The 15,699-nt window shown below is 32.7% G+C and overlaps 2 protein-coding genes across 2 annotated transcripts; both read left to right on the top strand.

The window, feature by feature from the left end:
* Nucleotides 1–4,538: 4,538 nt before the first annotated feature.
* Nucleotides 4,539–5,748, top strand: LOC123306860 (ejaculatory bulb-specific protein 3-like). The gene is made up of 2 exons (XM_044889034.1): nucleotides 4,539–4,768; nucleotides 5,439–5,748. Exons 1-2 carry the CDS (start codon nucleotides 4,582–4,584, stop codon nucleotides 5,633–5,635), a joined length of 384 nt encoding a protein of 127 aa, XP_044744969.1. The 5' UTR covers nucleotides 4,539–4,581; the 3' UTR covers nucleotides 5,636–5,748.
* A 2,140-nt stretch (nucleotides 5,749–7,888) lies between these two features.
* Nucleotides 7,889–15,344, top strand: LOC123307152. Its single transcript, XM_044889370.1, has 4 exons — nucleotides 7,889–8,090; nucleotides 10,712–10,906; nucleotides 12,934–13,152; nucleotides 15,063–15,344. The coding sequence occupies exons 1-4, from the start codon at nucleotides 7,904–7,906 to the stop codon at nucleotides 15,263–15,265; spliced, it is 804 nt and encodes a 267-aa protein (XP_044745305.1). The 5' UTR covers nucleotides 7,889–7,903; the 3' UTR covers nucleotides 15,266–15,344.
* Nucleotides 15,345–15,699: the final 355 nt, after the last annotated feature.

Below are 15,699 nucleotides of genomic sequence, written 5' to 3'. Positions count from 1 at the left end.
AGAGAAAAATTCCTGAAATTGTCCTGGTTGACATTTCTTATGATGTTTATGATGCCTTTTTGACATATACAATGTTTACTCACATGCAATGTTTCGAATGGTTTTCAATATACCCTTTCTCGATGGAATTTTGGAAGAGGATATTATTTACAAAAAACAAATTTTACACATTACCACCATACATATTTCCATATCCAAATAATATGTATTTAAGTAGTCTAGCTATAATTATTTTATTCAATGGCCATAGAAGTGTCTGCCTATGTGTTCTATCTTATTCTCTTTTGAGTTTATGTGGTTGATTACAAATTACCTCAATTGATTTTGACCAAAATTTTAAAGTACCTATATCTATGTGAAAGGATTTTGGGCAGCAGTACCTTGAAACAAAATAACAAAAACCTTGATAATTTTAGTCAAAATTATTTCAGACCAATCAAGTATTCAATCCACTTACATTGAGGCTAAAAAACACGAAATGAAATCAAGAAATATTAATTTCAAATATTTGAAAATAAATTGACTTGAATTATCCTTGAGCATAAGAGGGCTGCAATTCTTTATTTGAGATCGATTTATTGAGATTGATTTCATAGCCTACTTGACTATGAATTTTTTTTAATCAAGCGTTATGTTTATAAGCTCGTCAATCAAAATCATAATCAAACCGAAAAGTAAACGCTTCTCCGAATACATTTTGAATTTTTGGTTCCTTAGGTTTCCATTGAATTTCACTAAAGGACATGTTCTCAAAAATTTGATGAAAATTTTCAAAAACCAGTCAAAATCTCAACAATATGAACCTAACCAATACTTGTGTGATCCTCAGGGGTCCTGTCAAAGTCAGCTGATCCGAAATGCCCTATTAGTCACCATATACCAAAATTTTAAAGTACCTATATCTATGTGAAAGGATTTTGGGCAGCAGTACCTTGAAACAAAATAACAAAAACCTTGATAATTTCAGTCAAAATTATTTCAGACCAATCAAGTATTCAATCCACTTACATTGAGGCTAAAAAACACGAAATGAAATCAAGAAATATTAATTTCAAATATTTGAAAATAAATTGACTTGAATTATCCTTGAGCATAAGAGGGCTGCAATTCTTTATTTGAGATCGATTTATTGAGATTGATTGTTATAACCCTCTGATGCTCGAAACAATATTTGAATTTTCCTTGACCAAAAATCAGATATTTAAAATAAAACCTGATAAAACATTCCTTGATATAATTTTTTATTTGAGAACGAATGCAAACTGTCTGTTTCTATCTCGATCGATCTCAAATGGAGAATTATAGCCGTCTGATGCCCAAACAATTTGATCTGTGTTTTTTTGAAGAAAGAATCAAATATTTCAAATAAAACCTGGAAGGTTTAAAATTTCTTGAGCTTTCAATATAATTTCATGATTTAATTTCGTAGTTTTTTAGCCTCAGACTGAGTGGATTGAAAACTTTGAAAGAGTTTTATATCCCAAAAAAAACCTGTTAAGTTTGTCTCATTTATTTTTTTGTTCTCAATATCAAAAACATGTATAATAAATGATTTTATTGTTTCTTTGTATAAGATATGGCTTCCATACAAATGAATACATAAAATCATGTAAACATAAATGAGATATTCAAAAAATAAGTATAGTAGTTCAACAGTTATCGAATTAGAGGGACTGGCTGTAAACTAAGTCATCCTAACATGTGTTGAATTCATACAAGGTAAATGCCAAGGGTGATTTGAATTCACAACAGGTATCATAGTGATTTATCCCATTTTAGGAATATTTAAAGCACAAGATTGAAGAATGAATATCATTTCCTGCTAGTTCGGTTGTCCAGTATGAAATCTCGAAAAACTTATAGGAGTACAGTATCACTTACGAAAACAAAGGTTAAATCAGATTACCTTTTGTTTTCTCAATGGAATATGGATAATTTAGAATTTTATTAACTGTAATGATTCTCCAGTCCTTCCAATTTATGCTAAAATTGTTGACTAGCTATTCCCTTTGTATACATGCATGAAATAGAGTAGACGAGATCAGTTCCACTGATATCATGAAATAGTGACTTTCTGAAAGAGCCACTGTTAAAATTAAGATCCTCCAAAACAAAAGGTTTTGTCAACTTTCTGCGAAGAACAGACAGTTATCAAAGACTATGTATTCATATGGAAGACCTTGATATAATAAGAACATTACGAGCATTTAATACATATGTATTAGCATCAGATTGAATTTGGTTAGCTACTATTAAAAATGTTAATTCAATCGTTTCCTCTGGTTTTACGTCAGTTGGACTTTTTATATGCGCGATTTTTCAGAAGCCCCTGGTTCTCCCAACACATTATTTTCGTGAGAGGTATCCCAAATAATTGACGTAGAAATGTTTCATGTATGATTGGGAGGAAATTTCCACCTACTCAAGGAATTTTGATCCATAAAATATAAATGTGTTGATTTGGAAATTTTCTGGATTTTTATGCACCATGAGCTTTTATTGAATTTATTCATTTACCAAACAAAAGCATCTGTAGTGACTTTGATAGATAGGATTTTCAGTCTCATATTCTGCACCTTATTTGAAGATGGGAAGATTTGAGTACCTTACGAGGCAAATTCCAAACAACTAAGAGATCTTTATTCCATTCAAATAAAAATTTCGTTGATCTATTTCTCACTCTCCATGCTTCTCGCTTACCTACTTATTTTGCTCTTGGATTAGAGACATTAGAGAATCTACCCTGAGTACCAACTTGTACGTATAAAACTAACGTGTAATAACTTACTTAAACAAGATAAAACGGTAAGCAGAGGTGAGTAGGGTCTATGAACATCAAATGAAAAACCTATAGAATAAAATTATCAGTCTCAAGGTTTATTCACAAAATATTCAGACAGTGATCGGAGTGATGTTTCGAGAACAAGTCTTCTCTTCTTGAGACATATGAATATTAAAACAAAAATAATCTGAAAACTTTCAAATTCGTAAAAATATAAAAATTTACATTCATCGCCCACTTAAACTATCTTGAGATATGGGTTCATCAATGCGAATGGTTCATCATTCAGCTTCTTTTCCAAGATACAGGGCGCTACGTGTTTTCTGAATAAAAAACGAATTTCTCGATATTTTTGAAACGATTTGAGAAGACTGGACTCTTGTATCCTAGCTGGAGGCGGCTAATTTCAACAATTCTTGTAATTTGAAAACTTTTTGACGTAATATAAAATTCATTGTTCTATTGCTATGCTCGAATATTTTTTTATTATCAAAACGGTTTTCAATTTTTACTGAAAAGAGAAGAAACTTATGTTATCTTTTTCATTCTGAATTGAATAAGAATTTCAAGAATGAATTTTACTTTGAAAAAGTCAATGGTGAAATATTTTTTCCTTTGATAGTTCACTGAAGTTATTAAACGAATGTAATGAATTTCGAAATATGGTTTTTCATTTATTTGATGAATCATAAGATATGACCCACGTCATTATGTCATTATGACCATTACGCACCTACCATAGAAATACCAAAAATTCAAAGAACCCCACTCTTGAATCTGAATTGGACGCTATCTGAAGAATATTTGAACGTTTTATGAAATAATGGTATTCTTCATATTTTCTCGTATAATAATGCGCCATTTTCGAGTAATTTGATGTTCAAAAATAAAAAATATCTGTGATATTCGGAAAATTGGGTACCTACTTTGGCTGAATGCAACTCTGTTTGAAAGATCCACAGATTTGTAGTGCCATAGATTTAGCTTGATATTCTGAAGGGCATTTTGTTTCTCTAGGGTGGCATAGGCATAGCTCATTATGAAAAGATCATCTTTGAACTTAATATTACGATGTTCACATATTTTCATTTTGGAAACATGAAGTGATTCAATGAATATAGGAACATCGACTTTAAAAATTCCATAGCCTAATTGACTATGAATTTTTTTTAATCAAGCGTTATATTTATAAGCTCGTCAATCAAAATCATAATCAAACCAAAAAATAAACGCTTCTCCGAATACATTTTGAATTTTTGGTTCCCTAGGTTTCCATTGAATTTCACTAAAGGACATTTCTCAAAAATTTGATGAAAATTTTCAAAAACCAGTCAAAATCTCAACAATATGAACCTAACCAATACTTGTGTGATCCTCAGGGGTCCTGTCAAAGTCATCTGATCCGAAATGCCCTATAGTCACCATAACCCTGCGAGATTACAATAATACCAAAAATACCTCCAATAATTTCAGGGCAACAAAAACTAACTCGTCCAAATTTGATTAATGCTTGCCAATTTGCATCATACTCTAAATACAGTAGTGGTCTCCGAAGAACCGATCAACCAATTACAAACAAGTTCTAATAAGGCGAAATTTTTTTCTTCATACAATGCGTTTAACATTTTTGATGATTGTCATAATTTGTTTTCTTTTATGTATGAGCGAATCGCATTAATTCGGGGTTCTATTTCCCAATTAGATGGGATGTTCCACAAACTCACAACTGTATAAAAGCCACTTCGCCATGTTTCATCTTCAGTATTCAGTTTGTCTCCGATCAATCGAGTACATCCAAGATGAAGAACGTTGTTATCTGTTCCATCTTCATTTGTGCAGTTGCAGTTTGGGCTGAAGAGAAATATACTACAAAGTTCGGGAATATCGATTTGGACGAGCTTCTGAAGAATGACCGTTTGTTGAACGCTTACTACAAATGCTTACTGGACGGAACTGGTTGTACTCCTGAGGGAGAGGAATTAGGGAGTAAGTTTCCATTTTACAGGGAGATTCATCTGATTTTTCACTGCACATCTATCCTATCGGATATAAATATAGCGATAGTGCCAAAAGAGGTTTGGGGCATTAACGGTAAAATTGAAAATAAATAGAGCAGAAAGAAATTTTGTTTCGACAGATTTTGTGCAAGGTTCTAGAGATAAACGATGAGATATCTATGTAGAATTTTATGTAGAAATTGTATAATCCAATCGTAAAGAGAAGAATTTACTTCAGAATAATGAATATCTGAAGGAATGAGGGATATAGTTCATGCGAGATTCTAGCATTGACAACAATAGGTTATTTTGAAAAGTATTAATTTCATCACTATAAGTGCGGATCTTCGAATTTTCGAACTAATTTTATTTTTAACATACATCCAAAATAGTTTAAATCCTAAAAAAAGTGCCTCTCGATTTGTTAGAACACATTAACTTTCAGTGAATGCAATAATTCCTCATTAGAGTTTATAAAATTGGAAATTGATACCTACTGATTTCAAGGAAATGAAGTAGAAGTTATAGTTCAATATTTCAAAACATCCATTGATTCATCTAGCCGATGGAAGTGAATTACTAATTTAAACCAATCTTACTAAATATATGTTAGTAAAGTTTATTGAAGGCTGCTTCTCTTAATGTTTCAATCCTTTCAGAAATCCTACCGGATGCTATTCAAACTGGATGCGTGAAATGCACTGATGAACAGAAAGCTGGAGCTAAGAAAGTGGCATCTTATCTGATAAAGGAAAAAGCACAATGGTGGGAAGCATTGCTCGCCAAGTACGATCCTGATAACACTTACAGAGTGAAATTCAAGGACCAACTCAAAGCTGAAGGTTTCGACCTATGATGGGTTTTCGATGAAGATATGAAGAATTTGGACCATACGTTTCGATTGAAGTTTTCTGAAATTCTTGTTTTTAGTGATATTCCAAAGACTTAATTAAATTTCTTTTCATGGCATCCCATTTTTTATTTGCCCCATTATTTGCCTGTCTATACATATATTAATTTATGTAAATCAGTATTCTATGAACATAGAGTGTAGTATTTTAGAATACATATTTGAATTCCCCGCTAAATATCTGTGAAAATATACCAAGGTACCAAGGGTTAAGCGTTAAGATAAAGCTACTATTTTCACGTAGTACGTTACCAGTAAAAAACGTCCAGAAATTTCTACATGGTCGCTTTGAGTAACAAAAAAATACATATATACAGAGTGAGTCTTTGACTGGTACAAATATTTCAACAGTAGTTTCTTGCGGTCAGAAGAAACCCTTTTTTGTTATATACCAATTTTTCGAATTCGGCCCTGATTAAAAGGTATAGCCATTTTAATTTTTCATAATGAGCTGTTCCACCCCTGGAAAAACTAAATTATCTTCAGAATAACTAGCTAAATCTCTACACTACACATCTGTGGATCTATTAAACGGAGTTGCATTCAGCCAAGTACCCAATGTTTCAAATTTCACAGATATTTTTTAAGTTTTGAACATCCATCTACTCTAAAACGGCGCATTATTCCAAAAAATATGAAGAATAATTTTGTTTTACAAAACGTTCAAATTTTCATAAGATCGCGTCCAACTCAGTTACAGTTTCAAGAGTTGGGCTCTTTAAATTTTTGGAGTTTTTATGGTTCGTAATGATCATAATGAGAAAACTGGAAGACGTGGGTGATATCTTGTGATGGAAAAAGATTCATCAAATGAATGAAAAACCATATTCCGAAATTCAATTTATTCGATGAAACTATTTGTGAGAAAAGCCCATATCTTTTAAAGGAAAAAGTGATTCTTTTAACCTCAATAATCTACTGTTGAAATATTTTAACGAGTCAAGGACTCACCTTGTATATATATAGGAATATCATGAAATTTAGAAATTGACAGTCCTTCTGATATATTTTCTTAATCGTGAACTTTTTAGTGGTTTTAGTAACAAAAAACTACCTATAGTACTTGGATAGTCTGGCCTCCATAAGGTTAACTCCAAGCAACGTTATGTTCAATATCTGAATAGGTTACTGCCAGGTGAATTATGTCATTATGACCATTACGTACCTAGTACCTACCATAAAAATACCAAAAATTCAAAGAATCCAACTCTTGAATCTGAGTTAGACGCTATCTAAAGAATATTAGAACGTTTTATGGAATAATAGTATTCTTCATATTTTATCGTATAATGCGCCATTTTCGAGTAATTTAATGTTCAAAAATAAAAAACTATCAGTGATATTCAAAAAATTGGGTACTTGGCTGACTGCAACTCTGTTTAAAAGATCTACAGATGTGTAGTGTCAGAGATTTAGCTTGATATTCTAAAGGGAATTTTGTTTCTCCAGGGTGGCATAGCTCATTATGAAAAGATTATCTTTGAAGTTAGTGTTATCAATGTTTACATATTTTCATTTTGGAAACATGAAGTGATTGAAGGAACAGGAACATCAACCTTCAAATTCCATAGCTTACTTGACTATGAATTATTTTAAACGTGCTTTATATCTCTTGTCAATCAAAATCAGATTCAAACCAAAAAATAAAAGCTTCTCCGAATATATTTTGAATTTTTTGTTCACTAGGTTTCCATTGAATTTCACTGAAGGATATGTTCTCAAAAATTTGATGAAAATTTTCAAAAACCAGTATAAATCACAAGAACATGAACCTAAGCAATACTTATGTGATCCTCAGGGGTCCTGTCAAATTCAGCTGATCCGAAATGCCCTATTAGTCACCATAACCCTGAGAGATTAAAATAATACCAAAAATACCTCCAATAATTTCAGGGCTACAAAAACTAATTGGTCCAAATTTGATTAATGCTTGTCAAATTCCATCATACTCTAAATAGTGTGGTCCCCGAAGAACATCAACCAATTACAAACAAGTTCTAATAAGGCGAAATTTTTTTCTCCATACAATGCGTTTAACATTTTTAATGATTGTCATAATTTGTTTTCTTTTATGTATGAGCGAATCGCATTAATTCGGGGTTCTATTTCCCAATTAGATGGGATGTTCCACAAACTCACAACTGTATAAAAGCCACTTCGTCATGTTTCATCTTCAGTATTCAGTTTGTCTCCGATCAATCGAGTACATCCAAGATGAAGAACGTTGTTATCTGTTCCATCTTCATTTGTGTAGTTGTAGTTTGGGCTGAAGAGAAATATACTACAAAGTTCGGAAATATCGATTTGGACGAGCTTCTGAAGAATGACCGTTTGTTGAACGCTTACTACAAATGCTTACTGGACGGAACTGGTTGTACTCCTGAGGGAGAGGAATTAGGGAGTAAGTTTCCATTTTACAGGCAGATTCATCTGATTTTTCACAACAAATCTATCCTATCGGATATAAATATAGCGTTAGGGACAAAAAAGCTTTGAAAAGCTTCTGATGTAGGAAGAACATACAGGGTGTTAAAGTTGAACAACAATAGATTATACGGGAATATATTGAAAAATTATTAGCCTACTATAAAACCAAACAAAATTTCAATGTCAAAATATTTTATTACTGAACATATTCTCCTCTGAATTGGATACATTTATTACAGCGAACCTGCAACGTCTCTAGACCTTTAAAAAAAATGTTTCTTCTTGCTCTGCAAACCAGACCTCCACAGCTTTTATGACCTCCTCGTTGGAAGAAAATTTACGACCTTTTAAATTTTTTTTCAGTTGAGGAAAGAGATGATAGTAGGATGGAGCCAAATCTGGTGAATGAGGGGGGTGTTCTAGTAATTCAAACGCTAAATCGCGAATTTTTTGCATGGCACCATGAGATTTGTGTGCAGAGGCGATGTCCTGCAAAAACAAAACACCTTTACAAAGCTTTCCGCGACTTTTCTCTTTAATTTTTTCCCGTAGAGTGGTCAGTAATGTCGAATAGTAATCTACGGTTATTGTTCTATCCTAATCCAAAAAATCAATCATGATTACTCCATGGCAATCCCAAAAAACTGAAACAAGAACTTTTCCAGCAAACTTTTGTACACGAAACTTCTTAGGTCTTGGAGAACCAGAGTGTCGCCATTCCATCGATTGTTGCTTTGTTTTGTATCGTAGAAATGTACCTAATGGTTGTATTCTGCTTTTCATCTGTAAGTTACAAATCTGTAGCAAAGAGTTACTCTTTGTCTGTAGCGTACGATCGATCTGCGTACGATCGATCTGTCAGTGTCCGATTCACAGATTCGTAAATAATGCAATTCTGGTAATGTTTCTGTAATTATCTTCTTCACAGTGTTACTTTTGAACTACTTATTGTAAATAGTTACGGATTCCTGTAAGCTACAGATCACTAAAAACGTCAAGAATTGCAATTTTTCTGTAGGCTCATGAAAAGTTACAGATTATCTCAGAGATGAAAGCAGAATACCACCATAGGTCTCATCCATAGTAAGTACATAATTTTTAAATCGAGCACAGATCGAACGCAATGCTTCTACCCTTGCACGCTTTTGGTCAACATTCAAACATTTGAGGATCCATTTTGCAGCAATTTTTCTCATGTTCGAATTGACGTGAACGCGTTCGTATGAAATATTCAATCTGCTTACCTCTTAACCCTTTTAAATACAGGTACTTGATGATGGCTCGATACTCCAATTTTTCGATTTTCACAATTTCGGTGGACATCTTTTTTCTTTCAATTTATTGCGAAATTCTGGTTTACTTTTTTGACCTCAAACTTCACACTGACACTTCTAATGAGTTATTGTTCGTTACTATGGTAACGCAATATTTTTTTATGCATGGAACTGGTCTAGGCTAACTAGATATAAATACATACTCGTAATGTCACACCAAAAATAATTCACCTGAAGAAATAACATTTATCAATACAGCAACATATTTGAGACATTCGGAAGCAAACTTTTCATTAATTAAATGAAATTTGAATTTCTTTAATTAATTTATAATATTCTTTAATGGCTTTTTCCACAGAAATGGGTAGAATAATCGCCTTCATACAATATCATCGATATGATGAACAAATGATTTGTATATCGTACAAAGTCAAAAATAATATGCACTGACTATAATGGATTGATGTGACTTTTCTGAAACCACCAAAATCAACTACCATTATGAGACATATATGATAAGTCAAAGCATCTTAAATTTTCTTACTATTATCCTAGTATTACACAGGGGCTTCTTGAAAAATTAAAAACTAATCTAATGCGAAAAGCCTCTTATCAGATTGATTAATTAGCTCGTACTTTCAAACTCTTCAGCCCCATAATATTAAACAGTCTCCGAAAAAAAATTGAAAATTGTAATATCCTATATAAATTTTTACCCCTTTTTTTCACTTTTCAAGCACGTGAAACTTCTCTGCGTGGGGCATTAATGGTAAAAGTGAAAATAAATAGAGCAGAAAGAAATTTTTTTCGAAACATGTTTCGACAGATTTTGTGCAAGGTTCTAGAGATAAACGATGAAATATCTATATCGAATTCTATGTAGAAATTGTATAATACAATCGTAAAAAGAAGAATTCACTTCAGAATATTGAATATCTGAAGGAATGAGGAATATAGTTCATGCGAGATTCTAGTATTGACAACAATAGGTTATTTTGAAAAGTATTAATTTCATCACTATAAGTGCGGATCTTCGAATTTTCCAACATACTTCTAAAATAGTTTAAATCCAAAAAAATTGCCTCTCGATTTGTTAGAACACATTAACGTTCAGTGAATGCAATAATTTCTCATTAGAGTTTATGAAATTGGTACTGATTTCAAGGAAATATGTATAGTAGAAGTAATAGTTCAATGTTTCAAAACATCCATTGATTCATCTAGCCGATGGAAGTGAATTACTAATTTCAACCAATCTTACTAAATATATATTAATAAATTTTATTGAAGGCTGCTTCTCTTAATGTTTCAATCCTTTCAGAAATCCTACCGGATGCTATTCAAACTGGATGCATAAAATGCACTGATGAACAGAAAGCTGGAGCTAAGAAAGTGGCATCTTATCTGATAAAGGAAAAAGCACAATGGTGGGAAGCATTGCTCGCCAAGTACGATCCTGATAACACTTACAGAGTGAAATTCAAGGACCAACTCAAAGCTGAAGGATTCGACTTGTGATAGGTTTTCGATGGAGATATGAAGAATTTGGACCATACATTTCGATGAAAGTTTTCTGAAATTCTTGTTTTTAGTGATATTCCAAAGACTTAATTAAATTTCTTTTCATGGCATCCTATTTTTTATTTGCCCCATTATCTGTCTTTCCACACATATCTTTCACGGATATATTACTTAATCGGTATTCTATGAACGTAGACCAATAATAAACGTCCAGAAATTTCTACACGGTCATTTTGTAACAAAAAAATATATACAGGGTGAGTCTCTTCAGTCTTTCAACAGATTCTTGAGGTCAGAAGAAAAAGTTTTTTCATATACTAATTCTTCTGATTCGGCCTTGATTAAAAGGTATAGCCATTTTTCATAATGAGCTGTTCCATCCCTGGAAAAACTAAATTACCTCCAGAATAACTAGCTAAATTTGTGACAATACACATCTGTGGATCGTTCAAACACAATTGTATTCAGCCAAAGTAGCCAATGTTTCAAATTCCACAGAAATTTTTTAAGATTTGAACATCAAATTACTCTAAAACGGCACATTATACGAGAAAATATGAAGAATATTTTTGTTTTACAAAACGTTCAAGTATTCATTGGATAGCATCCAACTCAGTTTCAAGAGTTTGGTTCTTTGATTTTTTGGTCTGTTTTTGGTTCGTAAGGATAATGAGAAAACTGGAAGACGTGGGTGATATCTTGTGTTCGAAAAAGATTCATTAACTGCATGAAAAATTATATTCCGAAATTAAATTCATTCGATAAAATCGTTTGTGAGAACAGTCTGTACCTTTTAAATCGAGCCGATTCGGAAAAAATGGTCAAGGAAAAAAGTGATTCTTTTGACCTCAATAATCTACTGTTAAAATATTTTTACGAGTCGAGGACTCACCCTGTATATATAAGAAATATCATGAAATTTAGAATTTGACAGTCCTTCTGATATGTTTTCTTCATCGTGAAAGTTTAAGTAAGAAAAAAGTACCAAGTACTTATAAAGTCTGGCCATCTATGAAATGTGTTCTTATTCTCTGGAATCTATCCTTTTGTACTTGGAATGTCCTATAGAGAGTTTATGCAGCATATCCAAACACTTTGGTAGGTATCACGGGCGTAGCCAGGGGGAGGGTTTTGGGGGTTCAAACCCCCCCCGAAATGATATAGGTATACATAATATCATTTTCAAAAAGTCTCACTTTATATGTCAAAATAAGAAAAATTTCATTTGAAACCCCCCCGAAACTCAACCCTGGCTACGCCCATGGTAGGTATTAAGATTGTTAATCAATGGCTACAAACAATTGCTATTAGCATGGAAACAAACGACGAAGAATGGGCCTTTTTTCCGCACAGTTTGGGAAAGTGTTAAGTCTAATAGTGTTATTTCGTACTGGTGACATTTCAGGCAAGTTAACCATATGTACAACATAGGTCTCAATACATCGATACATATACAAAATCGTTTTTTCATTTCCCTCTATACATATATTGTAGCGTACACTCAAATCATCTGCGTCATTTTTTGAGCTGTGTATAAGTATGAAAAAACACCGATCAATTCTCAACAAAAAAATATTCAGTAACTTAGGAACTATTCAACAGATGAGGCTCATTTTGCAAGAACCTCCATAAGGTTAACTATAAGCAGCGTTGTGTTCAAAATCTGAATAGGTTACTGCCAGCTCGCAAAAGCTTCTGACATCACGTCAGTGCTTTCCACACTTTTTCCATGATTATATTGATTCTCCAATAACTCTATACAATCTATTGGCTTTCAAACTTAATTACATGGCAAATACGGATAGGCACAAATGGTACAATACTATTTTCCAAGAATATAACTAAAATCCAGCATTCGTTGTTTTTTCATTGTCAAATAAATCACGCGAACCATTAACCATACAAATATAATTATATATGAAGTGACAAAGACGCTGCCGTAATAAATCAGAATGTATACGTTGTGGTTGAAATGATCCACGTACAAAAGGAGCAGAATCAGAAGATATTGAACAGTCTGAGCAATTCTCAATAACCAAAAGAAGAAGACGCCAAACATGAGATCTTTGTTCATAGTTTGTTTTTTTCTTGTGGCCAGTTCCGCAGAGGAAACCTACGACACTTCGAGATTCAAGAATATCGATGTGGACGAGATTTTGAGCAATCGAAGGTTGGTGAACAACTATTTTAAATGTTTGATGGGTAATGGGAACTGCACACCAGAAGGAGAAGAACTGAAAAGTGAGTACGTATTGCAAGCAAATTTCACTAATTTACTGGGAAAAACCTAAGAAATGTTTATTTTACTCAATTGCACTACAATTACTTCAGGGAACTTCAACAGCACCCGTTTTATGAAAACAGAATCTTTCTAGACTGTGGAAAGCGAAGTAAAATAGATACTTCGCATAATCAATTTCTTTTTACTTATTAAATTCGGGACACTCTGTATATTAGTGTAGATGGACGTTCGAGACCATGAAGAACCCGTTGTTCTCTTGCTGTTATCAATAATGTTTCATAGTGCAATATTCTAGTTGAATAAGACCTTCATTGCTTGACTCGAAATCGTTTTTCTCTACCTCTATATTAATATTAAAAAAAATATATCAGTCAGGATCTTAACATTATCCTCTTATTTCACTCTACCACATCTTCAATCTGTTGGTATTTGAACCAAAGATTATAGAGTAGAAAGATGGGAAACGCCCTCATTTCTCTAATACTAAAAACCGACTACTTTTTGGCCAGTGAAAACACATTTGAAACACAGATGGCGCTAATATCACTTTAGTCGCTTCGTTTCCCATCTTTCTGCTCAATAATCTTTGATTTTAACGTTTCCTAATTTTTAAAACTAGGTATAGGTACCGTTAAACAAAGCAATAAAATGGATTGTTTATCCATGGCTACTGTCGTGTGGCTTTTTACAGCTGGCTTAGATTCAGACGAAAAAAATTTTCGAGACCTCACAATGATAATTTATACAGAGTGAGTCTTTGACTCGTACAAATATTTCAACAGTATGTTCTTGAGGTAAAAAGAAATACTTTTTTTGCCATTTTTCCGAACCGTCTCGGTTTAAAAGATACAGGCTGTTGAAAAATCATAAGCAATCTCACAAACGGTTTTATCGAATGAGATGTTCTTGAGGTAAAAAGAAATACTTTTTTTGCCATTTTTCCGAACCGTCTCGGTTTAAAAGATACAGGCTGTTGAAAAATCATAAGCAATCTCACAAACGGTTTTATCGAATGAGATGAATTTCACAAGATATCACCCACATCTTCCAGTTTTCTCATTATGATTATTACGTACCAAAAAAATACCAAAAATTCAAAGAAACCAACTCCTGAAACTACGTTGGACGCTATCTATCTAATGAATATTTGAATTTTTTGTAAAATAAAAGTACCTATTCTTCATATTTTCTCGTATAATGCGCCGTTTTTGAGTAATTTGATGTTCAAAAATTAAAAATTCCTGTGAAATTTGGAGAATTGGGTACTTTGGCTAAATACAACTCTGTTTAAAAAATCCACAGATGTGTAGTGTCACAGATTTAGCTAATTATTCTGAAGGTAATTTTGTTCTTCCAGTGATAGCACTGCTCATTATGAGAACTTAAAATGGCTATATCTTTTTATCGGAACCGGAAAAAATGGTACAAAAAAAAGTGTTGCTTTTGACCTTAAGAATCTACAGTTAAAATATTTGTACGAGTCAAAGACTCGCCCACATATTAAATAAAAATTAGGTACTTCATATTTGTCCAATTAAACGCTTTTGTAAGACCAATATATCAGCTGAGATAGCTATTGAGTAAATTATAAACAATCACTCTGTACAGTGATACAGATAATCTGATGCAAAGTTTTTTTTCGAATAACCACTTCATGTTTTGAGCAGAGTATTTCAGTATCAAATCAGTATCTATCTACTTAAAGTCGCCTTTACATTGCTTCAAATCAATGACTTCGTTTGCATTGGAAATTATTCATCAAAAAACTGATTTCACTCCTCGGTTAAAAAGACCCACCTATTACGAAATGAATTATTGATTTGTAGAAAATCATGAAACTTACCATTTAGAATTCCCTTTCGCCATAAACGATGCTCTTGAGTGGATCATAAAAAAAATTTTTTTCTAGAAATTCTACCTGAAGCCATCAGGACTGCATGCGTCAAATGTACCGAAGAACAAATCAAAATTGCACGGAAAGTGAGTGACAAACTACGAAGTGATTACAAGGATATTTGGAAGCAACTTTCTGATAAGTATGATCCCGATGGAATCTACAGAAAGAAATATAGAAATGAGTTGAGAAGGGCAGGATTTCTGGAGGATGCATGAATTACATGAAAAATGTTGGGGAAAAAAATCGATTAAATTGTACCTCCCCTGTAGATTGAATAAAATGAACCTTCGAAAATACGTATTTTTTTGGCTCAGTGTTTTTTTAAGACAGACAGACATTCATCTTGTTAAAATGAACCAGTACAGACTGCAGGTGATGTTACTGTATTATATTAATTTTATTCTTGATCGATTATTATTATATTCAATTGTATGACATCGATGTTCATTGCATCAATGTATATACAGGGTTTAAATAAATAGTTGAACACCACCCACATTTTTTTATTGCCTTCTCGTTCCCATAGAAAGTATGATTAATTTCATTTCTGCCAGTTTTCTGGTTACCAAGAAAAAATTACTTTTTAGGTCACATCTTCAGAGGGTTGTATCGAAGCATGAGATGCTAAAAAATTTTTCATATGAAATAC

This window comes from Coccinella septempunctata, chromosome 2 (genome assembly GCF_907165205.1).
Source record: "Coccinella septempunctata chromosome 2, icCocSept1.1, whole genome shotgun sequence".
NCBI lineage: Eukaryota > Metazoa > Arthropoda > Insecta > Coleoptera > Coccinellidae > Coccinella > Coccinella septempunctata.
Note: the sequence above shows the minus strand (reverse complement) of the source record. Positions and strands in the feature narration are given on the sequence as shown.

What these genes read in the sequence shown, in the direction of transcription:
- LOC123306860 (XM_044889034.1), top strand. Translation starts at nt 4,582, where the DNA reads ATGAAGAACGTTGTTATCTGTTCCATCTTCATTTGTGCAGTTGCAGTT. An exon ending in TGAGGGAGAGGAATTAGGGA is followed by an intron (nt 4,769 to 5,438) that starts GTAAGTTTCCAT and finishes CAATCCTTTCAG; the next exon opens with AAATCCTACCGGATGCTATT.
- LOC123307152 (XM_044889370.1), top strand. Translation starts at nt 7,904, where the DNA reads ATGAAGAACGTTGTTATCTGTTCCATCTTCATTTGTGTAGTTGTAGTT. An exon ending in AGCTGAAGGATTCGACTTGT is followed by an intron (nt 10,907 to 12,933) that starts GATAGGTTTTCG and finishes GAACAGTCTGAG; the next exon opens with CAATTCTCAATAACCAAAAG. An exon ending in AGAAGGAGAAGAACTGAAAA is followed by an intron (nt 13,153 to 15,062) that starts GTGAGTACGTAT and finishes ATTTTTTTCTAG; the next exon opens with AAATTCTACCTGAAGCCATC.